This window comes from Lepidochelys kempii, chromosome 13 (assembly GCF_965140265.1).
Source record: "Lepidochelys kempii isolate rLepKem1 chromosome 13, rLepKem1.hap2, whole genome shotgun sequence".
In the NCBI taxonomy this organism is placed as follows: Eukaryota; Metazoa; Chordata; order Testudines; family Cheloniidae; genus Lepidochelys; species Lepidochelys kempii.
The window spans coordinates 41,196,540-41,221,006 of record NC_133268.1 but is presented as its reverse complement, the minus strand read 5'-3'; the positions used below and the strand labels follow the sequence as shown (position 1 = coordinate 41,221,006).

The following is a 24,467-nucleotide window of genomic DNA, read 5'->3' as shown; positions in this document are numbered from 1 at the left end:
GGGAAGAGCGAGCAACGGAGGGAGGGTGGATGGAGTAGACAGGTCCTTGGAGAAGGGGCAGGGCAAGGGTGTTCTGTTTTGTGTGATTAGAAAGTTGGCAACCCTAGTGCTGGGACTGGGGGGTGGAGCCAGAGACTGTCACTCACCACGCGTTTGAGATCAGGGTGCCGGGCCTGGATGCGTTTGAACTCACGGACTTTCCCCTCATCCACATCCTCCTTGAGCTCCCAGGTACTGTCCTCATAAGGCAGGGAGCACCACTTCACCAGGTAATAGATCACCGGCTGCGGCGACAGGGACAGGGACAGGCCCATGGTCACAAGGGGCTCCCACGGCACCCAGCCCCCACAGCTCATCCCCGCCCCATGGAGAGTGTCAGCTCTCCCCAACCAGGCCAGGGCCACGTGGTGGGAGGGGAGAACTGGTGCCTGTTCCCAATCCTCAACCCCACCCCTGAAGCGAGTTTCCTTGGAGCTTCACTCCAAGCCCCAATAGCCCCCCATAAATCAGGGGGGTTTGCAGCCCCAGAGCTTTGGCCCCTGCCTCAGACCCCACTTCCCCCCCACACTTCACTGTCCCAGTTCCCCCCACAGCTAAACCCCCAACCCCACCCTGGTCACCTCTCCGTTGTCCTTATCGACACTGTGGGACTCATCCAGGATCCGGTCGACCTCCACATAGTCAGGGTTAAAAGGCTCCTCATCCTGGGGAGGAGATGTACATAACTCCCCTCTCCCTGTCCCCCGTCTCCCCGAGGACTGGCACTCACCCACACACCCCATCCTGGCCAGAGACCCCCAGCTCCCACCCTCCCAGACCTCTGCTGCTGTGGGGAAGGAGTCAGTCCCATGGCCACAGTGCCAAAGGGACCCCTGGGTGCCCATGGGCAGAGGGCTTCACAGGGGCCTGCTGGGTCAGTTAGGTATGTCACAGCTCACCAAAGGGTGGCAAGTTAGTTCTGTCCCATGAGCCAGCAGCCCACCAGCTGCCAGTCCTCAGGAAATGCACATACAGAGAACATTTACGGAGTTCTGGGTCTGTGCTGGAAATTATGTTCTTAAGGGCTTGGAGTTAGAGTGGCGACATCCTCTGAAACGCTGCTTTCAGGCCGACAGGACCAGACACTTCTCAGATACTCAGTCATTAATGCCAGGAAGGACCACTGTGATCTTCTCATCTGACCTCCTGCAAGTCGCAGGCCTCAGACCCTCACCCACTCCTGTAACAGACCCCCAACCTCTAGCTGAATTACTGACGTCCTCAAACTATGGTTTGGAACTTCAAGTTACAGAGAATCCACCACTGACACTAGTTAAAACCTGCAGGTGACCCACGCTGCAGAGGAAGGTGAAACCCCCCAAGGTCTCCCTGTCTGGCAATTTGATTATTGTGGCCTCACAACGTGCACCTATTTATATAGCGAGCCATCTGCTACGTAAGAGATTGCAGCATCTACGGGAATGACAGTGGGGGCATCCTGTATAGGAGGAACAGCAGAGGATTTCTGCTGTACCTCGGAGTGCAAAGCAATGAACACCAGTGCCTTCACCTGGGAGGCAGCCAGCCAGCATGCCTGTCCCATGAAAGGAGGGTCACAGCCGACCTGGCTGCAAAGAATCTGGGTGAGCAATACTCATCAAGAGAGTCTGTAGCTGTCAGTCAGTCCAGGCTCTGGAATGGGTGGTGGTGTTTCATTTTCTAGTCACCCTCTCTTTCCAATACTTTACTTACTGCAACTGGAATCTCTACACTTTGTCAATGAAACCGTATCCTCGTTTTCAGTATTAACCAGTGGTTCTCAGCCTATTTACCATTAAGGGCTGCATATGTGGCTCTGTGTTACGTAGGCTGCCCCCACTACAATAGATACACTACCTGTATGGCCCTGAGGGTGTCACATGGGCCACAGGCGGAGAACTGCAGCTCTAAATGTATCCAAGTGCTGTGCTGAGGGAGCGGTGATCTGAGGGCGTCCTGCCTCTTTGGGAGTAGTAAGTCTGTGGATGCTGTGAGTGGCCAGGGGAGGCATGGAGGGCCCAGAGCTGGGGTGTGTCAATCGCTAACCTGTTCAGTAACAGTGGGGCAGGCGAGGCAAGGGGGCAGTGCTTGTGTTACCCATAGAGTTGGGGTGCTGGGTTGCCCTCACACTCAGGGTAGGGGGTATCGAGGAGCCTCACAGCTCTGGGTACTCCCAGGAAGTGTCACTGCTGCCCAGACCCTGTGGTCCCCCCATGGTTCACACCCACCCGCCCCATGGTACCTCATGGAAGAAGTGCCTCATCTGGGTCATCTTGGTCTTGAAGCGCTTGAGTTTCTGGTGGATTCGCTTGTCCTTCTCCAGCTGGGCAATGGTGGCCCATTCGCAGTGCAGATACGAGCTGGAGGAAGGGCAGAGGGGTTAGGCAAATGGACGGACACCCCACGAGTGATATTAGATCTGGCCAGAAACTGGAGTTTGAATTCCGCGCCTGGAAATTCTGACAGTGGGGAGTTTTCTCCATTCAGAATCTGAACGGAAGCAGAAATTTTAGAATCTCCTGAGAAACAAAACCCCGAAACAAGTGTGACCCAAGGGCATGGAAACCCGCCGTTTCCATAGGGTGAAGGTGGAGCCTTATGAATTTATGGTTTCAAGTAGTCTCATTTTATATGAAAACAGACATATAACACGATATGTTGTGCTAGCGGGCATCGACAGCGGCCATGGCCCACAGAGCTGGTGGGCGCACCGGCCATCCTTCAGTCAAGCTAAACAGAAGGAGCAGTTCAATGCCCTGTTAGGTAGTGACTGCTGGGAGCAGTAGGTAACCATCCCCCCAGGCAAAGGGTCTGGCTGCAGAGGCAGGGTCTGGGGGCTGACGTGGGCATGGGCGAAAGCCAGCAGGAAGGAGCGATGCAGCAAGGAGCATGGCCTGGGGTGGGAGCTGAGACATGGAGCTCCTTGGGACACAGGACTGGCTGTGGAGGCAGGCCTGGAGAGCATGGGCCAGGAAACTGCCTTATCGTGTCCCAGGGCATGGGACTGTGTGTTGGTTCTTTAGGACTGCAGCAAAGAGCAGACCTGACTATCACCGATTTCTCTTCATGGAAACAACCCGGCAAGGCCCCAGGTTCCGACAACCTGCCTGGGCCTTCGGGCCCCAGGATAACGTACATAGATGGAACATCCCAATTTGTTAATAGAAAAGTGGAGTCAACAGAGAGCCAGTCAAAATGAAACACTTTTACTTCCTGGACATCCCTGGAATGAGAATCTTCTTGTCAAAAGTTTGGTTGTGAAATTGTCACAGAGCTGACACATTTTGGGGCATTTTTTGGGAAGGGAAAACTGTTTTGCTGAAAATGTTTCAACCAGCTCTAAATGCCTCCCATGCTCCACCCCTCCTACACCCTTGACCTTCCCCAACTGGGCACTGGTGCCCATTTGCAGTGCAGCGGTGAGCGGCAAGCCCAGTGCCCCTGCCACCCAGGGTCTGTGGCATTAGGTGCTCCAGATCCATCTGCCTCCCCTCAGGCCCTTGCAGGGGAAAACCAGAGCTGGGGAGATACGGCTGCACCCTCCTCACACCACGCAGGGGCAGGTGAGGAGCTGGGCTCAGTGCATTCTGGGAGGGGGAGCGGTGCCCAGATGCCTCGGGGAAGGGCATGATACCTACTAGTTTTTGTATTTGACGAAGAATTCCTCTGCTTCAGTGAACTGCCCTGAGGGGAGCTGGAGAAAGAGAAAGAGAGAGGAGTTAGTGCTGCTAACACCCTATACTCAATTCCCTGAACACCACCCCCTCCCAAACCCACCGAAGCACCCAGCTCCACCCTCCTCCCTTGCAGCCAGCACCCCCTAGAGGAGAAAAGCCTCATATCGCAGTCTCTGGCCCCCTCCTGTGGGGTCTGGTGCCCAGGAGGCATCAGACCCATCCTTGCAGGGTGCGCTCTCACCTCCTTCTTCACCACCCGCATGGACAGCACCTTGTCTACAATGGCGGCATCCTCCTCACTGGGGTTCTCCTGAGGGCAAGGATGGGAGAGATTGGGGGAGAGGGAATTACAAGCAGCAGAAGCCTTTCACACCCTGCCCTGCAGACTGGACCCTAGCCGCAGCTGCATCATACTTCACGGCCCAAACGCTCTTGGGGCCCCTCCCACCCAGCCCCCCAGGCTTACCACAAGGAAAGGTGTAGGGTGCAGTGGTTCTGCTCCCTGCATCCCCCTGGGGCCCAGGCAGATTGGGGGGCGGACTCACCACGAAGAACTGCATGGAGGGCAGGGTCTCTCCCTCCGGCTCAGGGGCAGGGGGCTGCGGCACGGGAGGCTGCTCAGGCCGCACTGGCCCTGTCACGTCCAGCTCCTCATCCTCCTCATCGTCCGTGATCTTGATGTCCAGATCCTCGGTGTATTTCTTCCGCTTCACCTGCCGGTTGGAGCGACGCTTCTGGGGGTGCAGGAGTGGGGCACGTGTTAGAGACACCCCAGGACAGACACTGCACACTGAGCCCAGATAGGGCCCCACATACACACATAAGGCGTTAGAGGGCAGGGGGACAGACACACACACAGGGTGCATGGCACAGCCCCCTGCCCCACTCACTCCCCCCTAGCAGAGATCACGCTGCTCTCCTCCCAGGCAGGGAACCCAAGTGTCCGGAAAGCCTGTATGCCGTGCATCAACCCCCCCCCACGTCTCCTCACCTGAACGCTGCTCTCCTCCTCCTCGCGGGGGGATGGAGCTGGAATGGCCTCAGTGTCAGAGTTATCGGAGGAGGCGTTCCGCTTCCGTTTCTTCCCCACTACGGGGGTGATGGTGCTGGGGATGACGACAGGGGACAGACAGGCAGAGTGAGGGGGGGCTGGGCTCACACCCCATCGGGGGGAGTGCAGGGGGAAGGGAGGCCAGGGCTCCACTCTGCTGGGCAGACAGAGCCGCTACCCACCTCTCGCCAGCGCATCCAGCACAGCTCCCACCCAAGCTCAGATCTAGCCCCAACCCCTCCAGCACTGGCTGCAGCTCCCAGTACAACCCCCACCAGGGACCAGCCACCTGCCTGCACCCCCCAAGGGCAAGGCAGGGCAGATGGGACCAGAGGGGCTGGGGAAAGGTGGGGCGGGGCTGGAACAGGGGAAGATGGAGAAACTTTCCAGCCTTCAACCCTGAGTTTCATGCATCTCTGGGCTGGGGGTCAAGTCTCCCCTGGGCGGGGCTGCATGATGAGATGGGCGTCTCCGGACTGGGGGGGTTGTATGAGGGGTCTCACCTGGGCTTGCTGCGCCCCTTGCTTTTGCCAGAGCCCCCCTGGCCCCGGCCCTTGCGGGGCCTCTCCTCCTTGGGCCCCCCACGCTCGCCCTTGCGGCGCCGCTTGCGTTCGCCCTCCTCCTCGGGCCGCACACTAGGCAGCTCATCCTCATTCAGCACGCGGGGGATGTTCTGCTCGCCGCGGGCCCGCGCCCGGGCAATGGCTTCCGCCACGATGCGGTTCGCCTTCTCCTGCTTCTTCTGGTGCTCCAGCTTGCGGGTCTCCTCTGAGCCACTGCGTGCGCCATGGCCGGACAGTGCTGCCACCTCGCTGCTGCTCAGCACCTTCACCACGGAGAGCCCAGGTGAGCCACCCTGGGATGAGCCAGCCTGGGAGAGCGGGGGACGAGACCATCACCCGGACCACCCTCAGATGCCCTGACCCAGCCTTCCCCCCGGGGAGCTGCCGTGGGACGAGCAGGCCTCAGACCATCACCCTCTGACACAAACTCCCCTCAGACATCGCCTTCCACCAGGGGAGCAGCTGAGGGATGGGCCAGCCAGGGGGAAGGGGGGGGACAACGAGACCATCACCCCTGACCCAAACTCCCCTTAGACCCCACTTTCCCCCCGGGAAGTTGCCGTGGGACGAGCCAGCCTGGGACCATCACCCCCAACCCAAACTCCCCTCAGACACTGCCTTCCCCACGTGGAGCCACCCAGGGATGTGTGGCCTAGGGGAAAGCCACCCCTGGCCCCAATTTCCCAATGGGCCTGGGGAGCCTTCACAGACACCTTCACCACCCCCCACCTTGGGCAGCTCCCCCTAAGCAGGCCCCAATCCCCAGCTCACCTGTGGCTGCAGCACAACCTTGAGCGGCACCGTCAGCCTCTGCCCCGGGCCACCCACCACCTGGGCCTGCTGAACAGAGGAGACCGCCAGGGGGGGCTGCTGTCCTGAGGCACCTGCCGCCGGGGGCTGCTGCAGCAGCTGGATCTTGTGAGGCCCCCCAGGCTGACCCCCTGGGGGCTGCTGCACCTGCAGCTGGATGGTCACCACCTTGGCCGGCTGGCCCGGCACCCCCTTGGCCTGGCTCAGGGCCGCCAGCTGGTTGCCCTGCAGCACGATCTTCCCCGGCAGGTTGCCCAGCACCACGTGGCGCTGCCCTGGGGGGCCACTGCCCCCCTGCGGCTGCTGGAGCACCAGAGTGATGCGCTTCGACTCACCCTGCAGGGGAGAGAGCAATGGGGGTTAGACACCAGCCCTCCCACTCCAGTGCCCTCCCCCCGGAGCGTCAGCAGGATGTGCTTTGACTCTTTCACACTGGGGTCAGACATGCCCGTCCTGCAGCCTCCTTACCTGAGCAGGGGCGGATGTCAGGGTGACAGCAGGTTTCAGGGGTGTTCCACCTGGAGCCCCCATGCCCCCCGGCGGGCTTTTCACTGGCTGCAACACCAGCTGCTTGACGGGCCGGCCGGGCTGGACCAGCCGGTGCACAGTGGTGGGGCCGCCCGAGGCGGACACCTTGGTGGCCAGCACAGCATTGCTGGAGACGATGGAGACGCCAGGGCGCAGTGGGGTGCCTGTCAGTACCTTGGCAAAGGTCACCTTGCCCCCGTTGGCTGCCCCCAGTGGCTGGGGCTGGGCCTGGATCTGAGCCACGTGGGCCCCCGTCACGGAGCCGCCTGCTGGGGCCTTCAGGATGACAATCTTGGGGGCTGGCAGCGGGGCTGCAGCCTGCGGCAGCTGCTGCCCCACAACGGAGGAGGACGACACCACGGCACTGCTGGCACTGGACACGCCCATAAAGGGGTTCCCCTGGCTCAGCACCTCCTGCTCCTGGGGGAGTCCTGGCTGCGGAGGGTCTGGCTGCGGGGAGACAGGTGTGGGATTCGGCTGCCCCGGCAGCGTCTCTGGCTGGGCAGGCTCTGTGGCAGGGAGCGGCGTTGGCTGGGAGGGGTCCAGTGCCCCCGGCAGTCCCAGCGCCTCTTCGATGGGGTCAGGCGGTGCTTGGGCAAAGCCTTCGTCCGTCAGGGAGTCCAACCCGAAAAGGTTGGGGTCGTCGAACAGGTCCATGATGGGGTCAGCCATGGCGGTGGGGGGGGTGGAAGAGGGGGCTGTCACAGTGGGGAGGGGTTTGGGGCTCCCCTCCCCAAAGAGCGTCAAAACTGGGGCCTCCGCGGGTCACGTCAGGTGGCGCCAGGCCTCATGGAGAAGGAAGAGCAGGAGTCCAGGTCCGGCTGCATGGGAGACACGGGAGGAGGGTTACTGGACGCACCTCCAGTATCTCAATCCCTGGCTCCCAGCTAGGGAGGCCAGATGCTCCCATGTACATGCCCTCCTCACTCCCGCCCCACATCCCCCTGCTGTCCCAGATCTGCCGTGGCCCCACAGCCCCCTGCCGTCCCAGCTCTGCCCCTTAATCCCGCCCCACAGCCCCCTGCGATCCCCACTCTGCTGCTGCCCCACAGTTCCTTGCTGCCTCAGTTCTGCTGCCTCTTAATCCTGACCCACAGTGCTCTGCCATCCCAGCTCTGCCCCTTAATCCCGTCCCACAGCCCCATGGCCCCAGCAATCTCGACCCACCGTCCCCTGCTTTCCAATGCTTCTCCCATGTCCCGTACACACACCCCAACTCTCCAACTGAGACAGAAAAGGGGGCACATCTCTGGTATCCAAGAGTCCCCCTCTTCATGCCTGAACAGCTACCAGTCCCACAGAGCAGGAGCAGGGTCCCCAAAGAGACGTGACCCCCCAAATCCTGTCCCAAACCGCTGCTCAGACCCACACCCTGTCTCGCTTTTGCAGCGCACAACAGCAGCAGGGATCCCAACTTCCCTGCTGTCACCGCACAGAAACAAGAGACCCCCCCACCATAGTCCTCCCCTTGCCAATAAACCAACAATGACAACCAGGAGCCCCCCGTCCCCAGACACAGCAGGGAAACAACAAGACGAGTTCGGGACAACCCCAGAGAAACTGAAAGATTCCAGTGCAGGCCCCCCTCACCTCAATGCACCTTGGGGGGTGCTGCACAGAGACTGGGGCCAGAAAAGGGCTCCCCAACAGCGTCCGGTGGATAAGATGGCACTGAGCAGACAGAACTCGGGCAACCACCACATTGCTCCCCTCTCACATTGCTCCCTCCATCCCCACACACTGCAGCCCCCACAGCATTAGACCCTTCCCCGCACCCCACACACAGCGTTACACATACCCTTCCCCACACAGTGTTAGACCCCCACACAACGTTACAGGCCTTGCACCCCACACTGTTACAGACCCTGCCTCCCACACCGCACCCCCCACAGCGTTACACCAACCGTTCCCCCACACACCATACCAGAACCCCTACTTCACTGCTCCTAGTTCCCCAGGCTGTCCCATCTCCATCCCTCTCCTGCCCCACCAATCCTCTCCCGACCCAGTGCCCCCTGATATTCCTCCATCTTATCCCCACCCTCCTACAGCCTGTGTCCTCTTTTCCCTTAATCCCCCACAACTCTCCAGCTCCCCATCTCGCCACAACCCCTGCCCCATGCACCCTCACCACACCCACTCCCATCCCCCTGCAGCCCCCAACCCAACCCCCATTTCCCTCCAGCCCCAGCTCCCCCATAACCCCAGTGTTCCCCATCCATCCCACTCCCTGCCCCCAACCCCTCTCCCACAGCTCCCCACACCCCCATCCCCTCAGTGGTCCTTCTCCCCCAACCCATACTGCTCCACCTCACCCCCACCCCACCCACATGGTCCCTCCCCTTGTACACCCCTGCCCCAATCTGCCTCAGTACCCCAATGCCTCTCGCACAGCTCCCCACATGCCCCTCATGGCCCGTATACTCCCCCACCCCATCTCCCCCACCCCATGCCCCCAGGGCACCCCCCCATGCTCCCCCACCCCATGCCCCCAGGGCACCCCCCCATGCTCCCCCACCCCATCTCCCCCCCCATGCCCCCAGGGCACCCCCCATGCTCCCCCACCCCATCTCCCCCCCCATGCCCCCAGGGCACCCCCCCATGCTCCCCCATTCCCTCCTCACCCCCAGGGCACCCCCCACATGCCCCCACCCGCAACGGGGCCCAGGCTCTCCCGGACGCGGCTCCAATCCCGGCGTCTCGGCGGCGGGTCCGTCCCACGGGCCGGGCGGGAGGCGGGGCCGGGGCCGGCCGCTTCCAGCAGCGCAGCGGACACAGGGCCCGGCCCCGCGGACACCCGCCCCCGGGACCCCCCAGCCCGGCCCCACGGACACCCGCCCCCCCGCTCCCGGGACCCCCCCAGCCCGCCCCCGCGGACACCCGCCCCCAGCTCCCGAGACCCCCCCACGGACACCCGCAGCCCGGCCCCACGGACACCCGCCCCCCCAGCCTGCCCCACAACTCCTGGGACCCCCCCCCAGCCCCACAGACACCCCCCCAGCTCCCCAGGAACCCCCCCCAGCCCAGCCCCACAGACACCTGCCCCTACCCCACCTGGTCCCACAGAGACCCGCCCCCCCCCAGCTCCCCAGGATTCCCCCAGCCTGGCCCCACGGACACCCAGCGTCCCCAGCACCACAGAAGAGACCCCCCCCCCACAAACTCCACCCCCAAGAGACCCCCCTCCCAGCCCCCCACCCAACACCCCCAAGATCCGACCACCCCCCCAGAGCTCCTGAGAACCCCAACATCCCACCCCACCCAGCAGACCCCCCAGAAAAACCCACCTCAGCCCCCCCATCCTGCCCCCACCCTTCCCCCTTGAGCTGCTGCACCCCCGAGTCACTCCCAGAACCAGCCCAGGGATGCAGGTGCTAAGTGCTAAACTCTGCCATGACTCCCCAAACACACGCTGGGGCCGACCTCTGCCGCACCACTGTGCCACACACCAACTCCCCCCCCGCAGGAGCCCAGAGGACCCCCCCATCTAACACCCCACTGCACGACAGGCCTGGAGCTCCAGCCACCCACCCACCCAGCATATACCTACCGGCCTCCCCTCTGGGCTGTGCAAGATACAGCCGCTTCCAGGGCCCCCCACAACTGCTCCAGCTGCCCTCTCCCCACTGTGCCCAGAGATACCTCCCATACACCCCAGAGCCGAAAGTAACACCCAACAAGCCAATGGGTGGGGGTGCAACCCTTAGTCCTGTACCTTTCCCAACAGCCCCTCTCAGTGCTGTCTGCAGGCAGCCATCCCCCATGCTCACTCTGTGCCAGTCGAACCCCCAGGGCACCTCAGCCATTACGCTCCCCATACCGCAACCCCCCACTGGGCTGCACTGTGACCCCCACTTCCCAGCACCCACCCACTAGTAACCAAGCTCTGCTGAAGGCCCACGCCACATACCCTCTCCCTGCATGCATCATCCTGTCCCCCGCCTGAAGCACAACACAAAATTGACATTGGGAGCCCATGCCCCGCTCCCTGGGAGTGTCAGCATAAAACGGGGATCCCCCATACTGTGGCCCTGTGGAGCTCAGCTGGGCCTGGGCCACGTGACAGGGATCAGGACCCCACTGCCAGCTCCCACCTGAGGACATGTTCCTGGAGGTAGGTCCTGGGGGTCGGAAGAGTCCTCGCAGGGAGGGATCCAAGGCCATCCCACTGTACTAGGGTGAGGGGATGCCCCAGGGGGCAAGTGTGTGATGGGACAGGAGGGGAGAAAACTAACTTTCCATTCTCCCTTCAACATAGCATCCCTGCCTTGGGGGACAGGCTGGGGTTGTTGCCGGGCAACGACCTTACATCCAGGTTGCACAACATTACTGATGGGAAAACAGCCGGGAGCTAGCAATGTGACTCGGCAACAATGGGGGTCGGGGAGCACCCCCCACTCCAGGGCTCAGGGATTCAAATGCACTCAGCTAAGGGCCTCAATGGGCAAATTGCAGAGTCAGGAGAGTGCCAGTGATCTGGCTTGGTCAGGCAGTGACTAAGGGGGAAGGCAGCAGCTGCAGAATCTCGGGTTCATGTCAAAGAGGTCCTTCGTCATTCTACGGTTCACACACAGAGAAGAGCATGCACCCTCTGTCCCCTCACAGCCATGCAATGTGCTGCAGCTACCAGGGCTCCTAGGTGCCAGCCCCCAATTGGCCCAGAGATCATCCCCCTTCCTCCCGCGATGCCATCACTTGGTCTGAGCCGTGCACACACACACCCTGCTGCCGTACAGAGCCTGCCATCCCCTGCCACGCTGCACAGCACAGCCTGCTGCACCCCGCTACTCCCCATCACCCATGCCGACAGCCCTGCAATGCTGTACAAGGCTCTGTCCTGGCCCACATGTGGCGGGTGATGTATGCCAGGCAAGGGTCTCAGTATGCCCCTCAGTCCCAACCCACGAACAGTGGCTATCCCTGACCTGGGGCTCCCCACCCATAGCACTGCTAGTGCTCCTCACTCCTGACCCACAGACCCCTGCAATCCCTGGCTGGGCTCCCCACACACAATTTTCTCAGTGCCTCTCACTCCAGACCTGCAGCCCCCTGCTAGCCCAGCCCTGGGCTCCCACCCACAGCTCTGCCAGTGTCCTTCAATACTTTTCCCCTCACCTGAGCTGCCCCTGCAACACACAGGCACCAAGCTCTCCCCAGCCCCAAAACTCCCACTGAAAATATCTGTGATAGGATCTTGGGCTGACATCTCTCAGATCCCTGATAGTCCTTGTAACGGGGCTCCAACACCATGTGCCTCACCCTCCCACAGGCCCCCCACCTTCCAGCCTTTCTCCTCTGTATGGCAGACACCCCCTGGGTACACATGGGGCCTACCTACTCCTATGCACCATGGGGAGGGGAGGATTGAGCTATTACCAGACACAAGGGAAGAAGAAAACCAGAGACAAGCCATGGTAAGACAGGGGTTCAGAACCCCGTGGAGAGGGGCTAAGGTGCTATTGGAGACACCCCACATCATCCACACTGTCTCCCCACTCAATACAGTAACATGGGACCAACCTGAGTGGATGCCCCTCTACGGCTAACCAGCACCAGCTCCACCCCCACAGGCAGGGGGCTCCCAGGCCCTAGAGGGGGTGTGGAAAGAAGGAGGGATTTCACTCCAGAGGGAAGACTGGGCAGCACCCTCCCCACAGAAACCTTCCCACAAGGGGCAGCACGATGTATCCTCTCCCTGTGCCCCCCAGAACAGCACAGCACAGATGCACCAATCCCCCCCCATGTGTTCCCTGCCCCCCCAGGAAAGGGCTACCTGGTGCTTCCTCCCCCCACCAATCTCCTTACCCCTCCCCCACCCACCAAGGACAAGGTGACATGGACCCCCAGTACAATGTGGATTCAGCCCCCCAATCCTAATGTGAACCCAGCCCCCTCCCCCTCCTCCTCCTCCTCCTCCTCCTCCAGTGCAGCGTGGACCAGCCCCCCCTCCTCCAGTGCAGTGTGGACGCGCCCCCCCCATTATCCCCTATGGGGGGCGGGCTGGACCATCCCTCTCGGGGGGGGGGGGGAAATCTCCCTGCCTGGCCTGCATCCCGCAGACGGGCACGTCGCCATCCCATAATACCCCTGCCGGGCGGGGGGGCGGGGACCTTACCTGGGGTCTCCCCTGCGGCTGCCTCGGCCTCACCCTTCGCGGCGCTACCCCCCCTCCCCGGGAGAGAGAACAAGGCAGCTGAGCATGGGCGGCGCAACCTAACCCGCAGCCCCTCCAAGCCCCGCCCACCTCGCCCGGCCGCGGCGACGGGCCCGGCGGCCTAGGAGGCGGGGCCAGCCAGCAGGTTAGGCTGAGAGCCGACCAGGAAGTCTCCGCAGAGAGGAGGGGGAGGGAGTGAGGGGCCTCGCCCGGGCGGGTCTGCCTTGGGTGGTGCCTGAATTAAAATAATAATAATTTAATAAACCCGTTGTTTGTGGATTTAACCCCCCCACCATTCGTTTGGAAACCTGTTGTGGGGAATTTTTTTACACCCCTTTCACAGTCAGGCAGTGGGTAGGTCAGCTATGTGGTATAGCCATGTTGGTAAAAAGAAAAGGAGGACTTGTGGCACCTTAGAGACTAACCAATTTATTAGAGCATAAGCTTTCGTGAGCTACAGCTCACTTCTTCAGATGCATATCGTGGAAACTGCAGCAGGCTTTATATATACACAGAGAATATGAAACAATACCTATTCCCACCCCACTGTCCTGCTGGTAATAGCTTATCTAAAGTGATTTCCAGCACAAATCCAGGTTTTCTCACCCTCCACCCCCCCACACAAATTCACTCTCCTGCTGGTGATAGCCCATCCAAAGTGATAACTCTTTACACAATGTGCATGACAATCAAGCTGGGCTATTTCCTGCATAAATCCAGGTTCTCACATCCCCCCCACCCCCATACACACACAAACTCACTCTCCTGCTGGTAATAGCTCATCCAAACTGACCACTCTTCAAGTTAAAATCCAAGTTAAACCAGAACATCTGGGGGGGGGGGTAGGAAAAAACAAGAGGTGTGGGAAAAAACAAGAGGTGTGGGATGGATGCTGAGTGTATTTTGAGGGGGACCCCTATTTCACCCAGGGGTGACCACACACTCGCAGTGCCCCACCACCCTCCAATGCCCGGCTGGTGAACAGTCTGCCTGACCCTGATCCAAAAACCATAAGTCAGCTTCCCCCCCAATCATGAGATGGGCCTAAAATTATGGAATCAGGGTTAGAAATCCTGGGATTGGGTTCAATAGTAATGAGACTGACTTTTAAATTAATGGGATTGTGTTTAAAAATCATGGGAGTTTTTTGTAAACAAGTATAACATTTACGATTCTTTTTAATTTTTTTTTAAGACTTTAGGGGTGGTCAGTTTTCCAACTTTTCTCATCCAACAGCAGGGCCAGAAACTCCCTTTACAAAGTAAGAAAGCTGGCTGTCTCACATAAACAATTATAATAATCTCTAGCTTCTATCTATTGTTTTTCATCTGTGTTGATCCCAATGTGCTTTAAAAACAAGGTCAGTATAACTACCCGCATTTTAGAGATGGGGAAACTGAGGCACAACATGGTGAAGTGACTGTTCAAGGTCACTCAGCAAGCCAGAAGCAGAGCCAGGAATAATCACCTAACGCTAGGAGCTGGGGCTTTAAGAGAAACACCCAATGTCCAAGACTTGCAATAAAATGATTAAATCCGGCAACACTGAAATGCTAAAAAACATTAATTAACCACCAACCTGCACCAAAAAAAAAATTTTTTTTGTTATCCTTCTATGGTTGGAGTTTAGAGTGGAGTGGAACAGTCAACCTCAAGGGCAGAACTTTTTGTTCAAGAGTAGCGAATTCAAAAGGCTCTAAAATCTGCAGGCATACTCACACTGTCCTGAAAATTGCTTGGCTTCATTAAGCCTAGGGGAAGAATTAGTGGCCAGTGTTTAGGGTCATTTGATCCAATGGTTCCCAAGATTCTGCCCCACACAAAATTAGCTTCTTTTACATCTTCAAAATGCACTGAAATCCACATACACAGTGAGATCATCTTGATTGCTGGTAGACCACCGACAGGAGCTGGAGTAGGAGTTGTGCTGCGAATTTGGAGTAATTTGGTCAAGGAGTTCTAGAGTCAGAAACCCCCCTCCTACCCCCAACACAAGTGAGCTGCTTACAGCTTTCAGATTACCATCCATGCATATTGGTAATCTGCCTTAAAAGTAGTGCACCCCAGGATATGGGGGAGGTGAACACCCCACTGAGATGAATGTGGCAGCTCACACACAGATAAATCTGTCAGCTGAAAGCACCACACTGAGATGAATGAGGCAGCTCATACCTCTATGACCCTCACCTACTGCAGAGCCCCTTTCCCCTCTAGCCCTGTAGGGGGATGGAGGGGTCAGGAGGGAGATACAGCTGGTAGCTGAGTGGGAGGTGCAGTTCTCCCCCCTGCACATAACCCTATTTCTGGGTATTACCACAGGAGAGATTTACTTTAGCCCTCTAATTCCCATTTTTCAAAGGAATAAAATGGTGTCAATCCTGGTTTTCAGAATCTTAAAGGCTGTTCTACACATGGAGTTGCTCTTGATTAAGGCAGGGTGTGAATTTAAAGTAGAACAGCTATTCTGAAAAACTCCATATGTGGATGCTCTTATTCTGTAATTCACATCTTTAATACAGACTAATTTTTCTGAGTGCACCCATGTAAACAAGACTTTATTGTAGAATAAAAGCATACAACACAGGAAGTTATTCTAAACTATTCCGCTTTAAATTCATGCCCTGCCATAAACTGGATTAATATCCCCATGTAGACAATCCCTAAAAATGCCCACTTCTGGAGTTATAGTCAGGAAAACTACACATGTACATAAACCCTCAGGCGCTGTCTACACTGTAGACTCCTGTCGACTCAGTTTTATGGGTCGGGGTTGTGAAGCAGTGTATCCCGACTCACAAAGGTGTGCCAGCAAAGCTCTTAGCAATACTCCTCTTCTACTGGTACAGCTCTTTCACTTGATGGAGATCTGGTCTACATTTACCATTGATATGAGCAGAGCTGTTTCACCAGGTGTAGTTTTGTTACCCACATACCCGTTCTAAGCTTGAGAGCAGATGGATTTATACTGGCACGTGAGTACTTTTGTCTCCTCCAGGAGGATTTGCCCGTGTAACTAGACTGGTCCAGCTACGGCAGAAAAGCTTTTCTAGTGTGTACAAGGCACCTGCTAGACATGCCAGCAAAAGCACCATCTTTTCTTGCTGGTATAAACTGTGTCCACACTAAGAGGGTTTGCTGGTCTAGCTACTACAGTTACCCTGGCAAAGCCTGTGCAGTGATACACAGAAGCCAAGAACTCTTCTTCTGGAATAAGAATGTCCACATGTGGGGTTAATCTGGACAACGCTGTGTGTAAGCAGGCCTTAAGTCTAGGTGCATTCTGGGCTCTGGGAGATGTGAAGGAAATTCCAGGGCAGTGAACAGAGAGATGGTGGGGCTTGCTCCCCTCCAGGTCCCTGAGGATTTTACAGCTAGGATCAGGGTGTGGCCAACAGAGCTTCCGTCAGTGAGAGGGACAAACCCTGCAGCAGCATCCGCCTCCTGTGGGACTCTTTGGGGTCTCTGCCCCCCCATTGCCCCCTGCATTGGCACGCTCAGAGGCACCATCGCAGAGTAGAAACAAAGCTATTTGCCCCTGACCCCGGAGCGTTAAAAGCCTGCTTGCCTTGCTCCATTTCTGCTCTTCATTCAGAGGTCACTACCTGAAGTCAGCGCCATGCCCCTGGTCTCAGGGCTCAGCCTATGAACCAGGACCCAGTCTTCACAAAGGAAGCTGAGCCCCAGTGGGATTCAAATAAAACAGGCACATTGAGGCAGGGGCAGGGTTTATTCGACATCCAGGCTCACAAAGAAACCAAGAGGAGTCCTGACAGATAGGCAGACTGAGGAGGGATGGGAGGACACAGGCAGAGAAAAAAGCAGGTATGTATGGGGATGGCTAGAAAGCGTGGAGAAATGGACAGACAGACACCAGGTAGAGATATGTAATGTTATCAGTAAAAGGACAAGGTGGGTAGATGAGGACAGACACTGCAGGGGGAAGGACAGACAGCTGCGTGGGTGACCAGTCAAATTCATTCTCCCCAGAGAGATGCCCAGAAACATTAGCCTCTGTGACCCATGTATTAGTCACTGCTGCGCTTCCCGGGGGCTCGACCCAGCCAGCCTACGCGGGGCCACGTCTCACACCCAGATGACCCAGTGCAGCTCCAAAGTGTCTGAGAAGTGCAGGGAGAAATGCCCACAAAACCGCTCCGGTCCTTCCAGCAGAGAGCAGTGGCTCACCTAGTCTAACTTCTGTACTAAGCCCAGTGACTGGTGTCTGGCGAAAGCATCCCTCAGCTGGGATTCTCAGCCCTTCCAGCTTGATGCTGAGACCTGGAGCAGCTCAACACATTTCCCTCCAAAAAGCTTTTTAATCCCAAAGGGATGTTTCCGCAAAGCCACTTCCCACAGAAAAAGATTTATTGTTTTTTAAACAAAGTAAAAAATTTTATTCTACAAACAGTGGGGGAATTCCTTCCCTCCTCCAGTAGCCCTCCCCTTTCCTTGCCCCAGGAAAAGAGGGAGGGGATGTAAAAGTGAGGGACAGAAGGAATTCCCCCGACTCCTGCTATTCTGAAATGAAACCATTTGACAGTTTCAAAAGTTTAAATAACCCATAACCCGTGAAAAAAGGGGAACCAGAAAAACTAGTGTTCCCCCTCAAAGTCCCGTCCCCCCTGACACAGGAAGAAAAACAACCAAACAAAAACTAATCAAAATGTCTGAATGAAATTAAAATTGCTCATTTTCTTTTTAAAATAAAATAAAAAACTGCCCCCAAAACAAACCCTAAAATGCCCAAATTTTGGACTGAATTCATAACTCCCAGATAGCTTCCCTGTGGGGCTGGACTCCCTCAGGTCAGTCCTGTCCCAGGAGATGCTAAGACCTTGTCTACACTTAATGGATATGTCAGCCAGGGGTGTGAACAAAACACACAACCTAGCAACACAGCTATGCCAACAAAGCCCCAGCTGTGCGGGCAGAAAAGGGCTTGTCAGCACAACTCACGTTGTTTGGCGAGGTCACGTTCCTCCACTGGCAGAAAAACTTCTGGAGATGCAGCGCATGCTGGCATAGCCTGCGTAGTGTAGACACCGCTAGAGACAGACCGTGCAAGTCCCTAGACTTGCAAGCTGGGACTGTACCTAACAAAGCCAACATGTGCCTCGAAACTGTCTCCTGCACTTGAGAGATGGGTCGAAAGTTTGTTTTACAAAAAGCTTCAACAGAAAATGAACAATTTTTGTTTCTTCAACATTTTAAACTTTTTAAATTGTTTTTGTTTCAAAATTTGAAACAAGTTTTTTTTCAAAGTGTTTGTAAACAAACATTTATGTAATTAAAAAAGGATTTTCTTGCTTTTTCCTTCTCTCACTTTTTTTTTCTTTTTTTTTTTTTAAATTCCCTTTCTCTCCTTTTTTACCTCACTGGGGAAAAAAAAAAAAGGGTAGAACAATGATCACTTTTTTTTGGTTAAAACGTTTTTTCTCACTGGGAAAATGCAGACACGAGAAACAGAGGGGTTCTTCCTCCCACATTCTCCAACTTTAAAAACCTTTCAAACTCCTTTTTCCCCCATAGAAAATGCAAGAAAATAAAAATGCGAGAAAGTTGACATTTCCCCACAATTTCAAACCAAAAATTTGCAATATTTTCCCCTTCAAAATATTTTAAATTGTTAAATATTTATGGGAAGGGGGAATCTACGTGTATATAGAGATGGAACCCTATTTTTCAGCAAAACATTTTTGTCCAAAATCCAATGACCCCCCCCCCCTGTGCTATTTATGCTAGTAACACGTATACAGCAGTAGCACACAAAGAGCACAGCAGGTTGGGGCCCACTTGGTCCAGGAGACACAGAATACCCAACCCTCCCCACCTCAAGCAGCTTGTGATCTAAGGGGTGAATTTAAAATGGAGCCATTAAACCAGATAAAATCCCTGTATGGATGCTCTTATTCAGAATTAAGGTGACGCTAATTCAGTTGATTTTAATTTACAGCCAAAATGAATTAAGCGAAACTGTATTCAGCTCACTTTAATTCTAAATAATAAAAGCATCCACACAGGGGTTTAATGCACTTTAAGGAATCTACTTTAAAAGTGAATTCAGATTAACTTTCCTGAGTAGACAGCCCCTTAGGTATCATCTACATGGGGAAATTGCATCAGTCTAACGCAGCCAACCTGCAAAATCCAACTCAGACATCCAAGCCAGAACAAACCATGGCACTGTCTCCCATTTGGGTTTAGAAGTGGCCTATTTCTAGGGTGACCAGATAGCAACTGTGAAAAAACGGGACAGGGGGTGGGGGGTAATAGGCGCTTATATAAGAAAAAGTCCCCAAAAAAGGGGCTGTCCGTATAAAGACAGGACATCTGGTCACCCTACCTATTTCAGTTTAGTTTACAATTGGGAACAGGTATTGTAGTGTCCAACGGGGTCCAGCAGCAGGTTCAAACCAATCAGCGTGTAACCCAGGGGTTGCTGTGGCCTGCCAAGCTCCCCACGCCCCCCCCCAAGTTATTTGCTGCGGCCAGCAAGCTCCCCCCCGAGAGCGCCGCGTTCCCACGCCTCCGCCTACCTCCAGGCGCTTCCCTCCGCCAAACAGCCAGGAGGGAGGGGGGGAGGAGCAGGGAGCCTCCTGCTCAGGGGAGGAGGCAGAGAAGAGGCAGGGCAGGGGCGGAGTTGGGGTGGGGATTTTGGGGAAGGGGTTGGAATGGGGGCAGGGAAGGGGTGGGAAGAGGCAGGGCAGGGAAGAGGTGGAGTGGAGCAGGTCTGGGGGCAGTGGGGGTGCGGGGGTGTCAGTGATGCAGCCCTTGGGCCAACGTACTAGTCCTCATATGGCCCTCGTGGTGATTTGAGTTTGAGATCCCTGGTGTAACCGGTGCAACGTTCCCATGCAGGTAAAGACTAAAAGACCTTCCAGACTCTGCAGGTGGGTGAAGTGAGATGGGGTGACTTAGTAGAATGTATGCAGTGTGTAGCCACGGGCCAGCACAGCCCTCCAGCTGCCTGCAGCAGCGCACATGGGATTCAAAGGAGGCCAAGGGGTATCTTTAGGGAGCTTTCCCCAGAGCTAAGGGGCAGGAATGGAGGCCGGACACATGGTTGTCTGTTCCCTCTGGGAGCCATGCTGACCTGAGCTGAGAGACAAGGGGAGTTGGGGTCTTTGCAAACCCCAGTCCTGACTGTAAAACGCTCCCCCAGATGCACCAGTTACTGAACGCAGTCTATGGCCCAATCACCAGTGTCTGTACCTCTGTGTTGTCAGTATGCTCCCCCTGTGGCCGGAGACATTGAGGCCCAGATGTTCAGAGCTCCCTAAGGGAACTGGGTGCCCAGTGAATGGGGAACTCAGTGCCTGAAGCCCCCAGAAAGCTTAGAAAAACTGAGTCCTGCCCACACTGACAAAAGAATAAATCTCCCATCAGTGGTGCGGCCTAGGAGGTTACAGCAGTGGGTGCTGGGAGCCAGGACTCTTGGGTTCTATCTCCAGCTCTGGGAGGAGAGTGGGGTCTAGTGGGTTAGAACAGGGGGGCTTGGAGCCAGGATGCCTGGGTTCTCTCCCCGGCTCTGGGAGGGAAAGGACCAAGCCATGGTGCCCTGCCCCATAAGCAGAGATGCAGGGAGTGCGGATTGCAGACATGCACACGTTTAATAAGACGAGGAGACACAGAGAGCGAGTACACAATAAAAGCCAATACAGGCTGAGGGGTGGGGGCTGGGCACCTGGCCAGGAACACACAAACAGGATGTGGGGGGGTCCCCAGTTAGGACCCACAAGCCTCAGGGAAGGGTTGGGTGGGGCCTTGCTGGGGCCCGGGCAGCAAGAAATGCAGCTGAAGCGAGAAGGCACTGACGAGGGGAGACTCCAGACCCGGCTCTGCCTCTGCCCCCCACCCCAGCTTACAAGAAGGAATGTTTGGGGGGGGTGGAACCACGGGCAGGGTCTCTAACCACCCCCCAGGCACGAGTCAGGGGACACCTGTTCCCCTCTATGGGGTTGGGACAGGAGTCATGAGCCCCATCCCACCTCCACAGCTCAGCAAGGGAGCCACCTTCCCCGCCAGGGACCGGGGTGGGCTGGTCTCAGTCCCAGGGGAGCAGAGGGTGACCCCCCCCACCCCACTCCAGGGGCACTGGCATGCACCAGAGTGCACAACGAGGGGCTCAACAGCAGCCCGAGCTGTCTCCTGAGCCTTGGGGGCTGTGGCGAGAGCCGGCGCCAGGAGCTGTGCCTGACGGCTGCTGGGGCCCGATCTTGATGCCATTCGCCTAGAAGAGAGAGGGGAGGTTACTCAGGTGTGCATAGGGGAGGGTGCTGCCCCCAGGGGCCCTGCAACAAGACACTGGGTCTGGGAATGGGATCCCATCACCCCTAGAAGATCTCACAGAGCTCCTGGCCCCTAGGGGAAGGGACCCAGGTATCCGAGATAGCAGCATGGGGCACTCACTCCCACAGCATATGCCTTGGAGAGGAAGTGGGAACCCAGGTGTCCAGGACAGCACTACCAGGGCACCCCCAAGCCAGGAGACCCTGCAGGCCTTCGGGAATGAGCAATGGGGCCCAGGTGGGGCAGGGAGTGGGGGTGGGTCTGGCTCACCTCGTTGTTGACGTCAAAGAGCCCCTGCTGAATCTTCCTGTAGATTTCCTTGGCTGTGTCAATGAAGGCCTGAAAACCCAACATATGTGGGGCTGAAAGCAGGCTGGCCTGGGGGCGTCTCTCCCCCACACCCAAGATGCACCCCCTAGCCCTGCTGTAAGGGGGGGGACTCCTGGGTGTAACAGGGTGTGGAGGGGGGGACTATGGGAAGTTACCCCAGGTCCCCTCTGCCACTGGTGGCTGTCTTGGCCAAGCGGAGGGTGTGGGAATGGGGTGGGCAGAACAGGGAGGAATGGGGCGGGAGAGCGGGTGGGCAGGCGGGGGGAGGTGGTGGGAGAGCAGGTTGGGGGATGGGGAGACTGCGGGAGAGCTGGTGGTGGGTGGGAAGGGGCAGTCCGGGCCGTGATCCCAGCCCCCTTTTCCCTTGGTCACCTCCTCGACGTTGGTGGATGTCTTGGCCGAGGTCTCCATGAAGACCAGCCCGTGTTCCCGTGCGAAGGCCTCTCCCTCTGCTTTCTGCACATCCCGCCGGGACTCCAGGTCACTGCAGGGACACCAGGGGTGGGGGGTGAGCATGTCTGGGCAGGGGTCCTGCTCCAGGGAGTCCTGCCCTCGGCTGTGAAGCCTGTACTGGCAGGGCTAAACACGCTTCACCCTGGATCCCTGCACCACGCAGAGAATTCCCTCACTGAGAGCCAGCTTCCCATCTGACCCAGCAGATGCCAGCCCTGCACCCACCTACCCCCTGGGGTTCTTGCACCCCACAGAGATGAGAACCCCCCTGGCAGCTCCCCCAGCTCCTTGACAGAAGATCTCTGCATGGACCTGGCCTGGACCCCAACCCCCTCAGTTACCTCTTGTTGCCGATAAGCATGATGACCATGTTGGAGCTGGAATGCTGCCGAGCGTCCTCCAGCCACGAGGTCAGGTGGTTAAAGGTCTCCCGCCTGCAGGGCAGAGAGGGGTTGGGAGGTGCTGTGGGGACAGACAGGCTCTGAGCGTGTGAGGGAGGGGAGTGTGGGGTGAGGGAGCCAGGCCCTACCTGGTGATGTCATAGACCAGCAGCGCTCCGGCTGCACCGCGGTAGTAGGAGCGGGTGATGGAACGGAAAGACTCCTGGCCAGCCTGGATGGGAGAAAAAGGGGGTGAATGCAGCTGCTCACCTGGCTCCACTTCCCTGCTGGGTCCCCCGGCTCTCCCAGTCACCCTATTCCCCTGCATCACACCCACCTCCTTCCCGTACAATCCTCCCTAGCATCCTCCACACAACCACATCCCACAGCTCCCAGCCCCATCACTCCCACTGCTCCTAGCTACCTAACCCCACACCTCCTCAGATACTTCTCCCAGCCCCATTTCTCCCCACAATTGTGAATGCAGCCTCCCCGCCAGTGTCTGCCCATCTCACCGTGTCCCAGATCTGCAGCTTGATCTGTTTGCTATCAATGTTGATCATCCGAGCCCCGAACTCCACACCTGGCAGAAAGACACAACATTGGAAACCATCAAAAGGGGGACCCAATGGGGCAGGCGCAGTATAGTACACAGCTCCGCCAGTGCTCCTCACTCCCGACCCACAGCCCTGGGCTCACCTCCTCACTCCCAACCCGCAGCCCCTGCTAGCCGAACCCTGCCGACCCCGCCGGTGGCCCTCACTCCCGACCCACAGCCCTGGGCTCACCCCCTCACTCCCAACCCGCAGCCCCTGCTAGCCGAACCCTGCCGACCCCGCCGGTGGCCCTCACTCCCGACCCACAGTCCTGGGCTCACCCCCTCACTCCCAACCCGCAGCCCCTGCTAGCTGAACCCTGCCGACCCCGCCGGTGGCCCTCACTCCTGACCCACAGTCCTGGGCTCACCCCCTCACTCCCGACCCACAGCCCCTGCTAGCCCAGCCCAGCCCAGCCCCCCAGCCAGTCGGTGCCCCTCACTCCCAACCCGCAGCCCCTGCTAGCCGAACCCTGCCGACCCCGCCGGTGGCCCTCACTCCCGACCTACAGCCCTGGGCTCACCCCCTCACTCCCAACCCGCAGCCCCTGCTAGCCGAACCCTGCCGACCCCGCCGGTGGCCCTCACTCCTGACCCACAGTCCTGGGCTCACCCCCTCACTCCCAACCCGCAGCCCCTGCTAGCCGAACCCTGCCGACCCCGCCGGTGGCCCTCACTCCCGACCCACAGTCCTGGGCTCACCCCCTCACTCCCAACCCGCAGCCCCTGCTAGCTGAACCCTGCCGACCCCGCCGGTGGCCCTCACTCCTGACCCACAGTCCTGGGCTCACCCCCTCACTCCCAACCCGCAGCCCCTGCTAGCCCAGCCCAGCCCAGCCCCCCAGCCAGTCGGTGCCCCTCACTCCCAACCCGCAGCCCCTGCTAGCCCAGCCCAGCCCAGCCCTGCCCCCCAGCCAGCCGGTGCCCCGCCCCGCTGTCACCGATGGTCAGGTCATGGACGGGCTGGAAGCGCTTGTCCGTGAACTGCAGCAGGAGACAGGATTTCCCGACACCTGGGGGCACAAAATGAGACTCTCAGGCCCGGCCCCGCCTGGGGGCTGAAGCTGCGACTCCCCCCGGCCCGCCCCCCACTTCGGGAGCGCGGGGCCAGGGGTAGGCAGTGAGCCCCTCCACCAGGGCGCTCCTCCCCCACCAGGGCGCTCCTCCCTCCCCGGTGGGCCCAGCGCCCCTCCCCCACCGGGGCCCCCCTCCCTCCCCGGTGGGCCCAGCGCCCCTCCCCCACCGGGGCCCCCGGTACCGGTGTCCCCGATGATGATGTATTTGAAAAGATAGGCATAAGACATGACGCCCCAACCAGGTCCGCCAAAGGCCTCTCTATCCCCGCCCAGTCTCCGACTCTACTGCTCTACATCTGGTAGCCGCTCTATCCCCACCCAGTGCCGTCTCCAGTCTCCACTGCACTATTCCAGCGCGTGGCGCCGCTCTATCCCCAGCACAGGGCCTACTCTATGCTCCACTTCTGGTACGCTCTATCCTGTATCCGGTGCCGACTCTATTATCCACTTCCGGCGCCGCTCTATCTTTGGGAGGGCTAAACTCTGTTGCTCTCCAGCCGGAAACCGCTCTGGCCGGCCGCGCGTCCCGTTGTCCCCCACTCC

At 58.0% G+C, this 24,467-nt stretch overlaps 2 protein-coding genes across 8 annotated transcripts in view; both read right to left on the bottom strand.

The window, feature by feature from the left end:
- The window catches only part of CHD8 (chromodomain helicase DNA binding protein 8), a 29,976-nt gene extending 17,093 nt beyond the window's left edge, over positions 1-12,883 (bottom strand). For 3 of the 6 annotated variants that reach the window (XM_073308659.1, XM_073308664.1, XM_073308663.1), the window contains exons 1-12: positions 12,763-12,883; positions 12,168-12,235; positions 6,588-7,468; positions 6,081-6,455; positions 5,250-5,617; positions 4,687-4,801; positions 4,241-4,429; positions 3,937-4,005; positions 3,657-3,712; positions 2,261-2,378; positions 621-704; positions 147-284 (exon numbers count right to left, since the gene is read on the bottom strand). In XM_073308659.1, the coding sequence (XP_073164760.1) occupies positions 147-284; positions 621-704; positions 2,261-2,378; positions 3,657-3,712; positions 3,937-4,005; positions 4,241-4,429; positions 4,687-4,801; positions 5,250-5,617; positions 6,081-6,455; positions 6,588-7,319 (2,244 nt within the window). In that variant the 5' untranslated portion in view covers positions 7,320-7,468; positions 12,168-12,235; positions 12,763-12,883. Of the gene's footprint in view, positions 1-146; positions 285-620; positions 705-2,260; positions 2,379-3,656; positions 3,713-3,936; positions 4,006-4,240; positions 4,430-4,686; positions 4,802-5,249; positions 5,618-6,080; positions 6,456-6,587; positions 7,469-8,237; positions 8,330-12,167; positions 12,236-12,762 lie in introns of those variants that run through there. The other 3 variants (XM_073308662.1, XM_073308660.1, XM_073308661.1) reach the window with 3 other exon arrangements.
- A 3,626-nt stretch (positions 12,884-16,509) lies between these two features.
- RAB2B (RAB2B, member RAS oncogene family) lies at positions 16,510-24,307 on the bottom strand. 2 transcript variants are annotated; one of them, XM_073308658.1, is made up of 8 exons: positions 24,243-24,307; positions 23,790-23,861; positions 22,769-22,836; positions 22,403-22,485; positions 22,215-22,307; positions 21,793-21,904; positions 21,361-21,429; positions 16,510-21,031 (listed from the first exon to the last, which is right to left on the bottom strand). In XM_073308658.1, exons 3-8 carry the CDS (start codon positions 22,814-22,816, stop codon positions 20,927-20,929), a joined length of 510 nt encoding a protein of 169 aa, XP_073164759.1. In that variant the 5' UTR covers positions 22,817-22,836; positions 23,790-23,861; positions 24,243-24,307; the 3' UTR covers positions 16,510-20,926. The 2 variants fall into 2 exon arrangements, with proteins under 2 accessions (XP_073164759.1, XP_073164758.1); XM_073308657.1 differs by lacking the exon at positions 24,243-24,307 and adding an exon at positions 24,107-24,236.
- Between the last annotated feature and the right edge of the window lie 160 nt (positions 24,308-24,467).

Coding starts and splice junctions, on each gene's coding strand:
- RAB2B (XM_073308657.1), bottom strand. CDS start 24,152: ATGTCTTATGCCTATCTTTTCAAATACATCATCATCGGGGACACCG. Junction 22,837..23,789: donor CGTCCATGACCTGACCATCG/GTGACAGCGGGG, acceptor TCTTTCTGCCAG/GTGTGGAGTTCGGGGCTCGG. Junction 21,032..21,360: donor TCTTTGACGTCAACAACGAG/GTGAGCCAGACC, acceptor TCTCTCTTCTAG/GCGAATGGCATCAAGATCGG.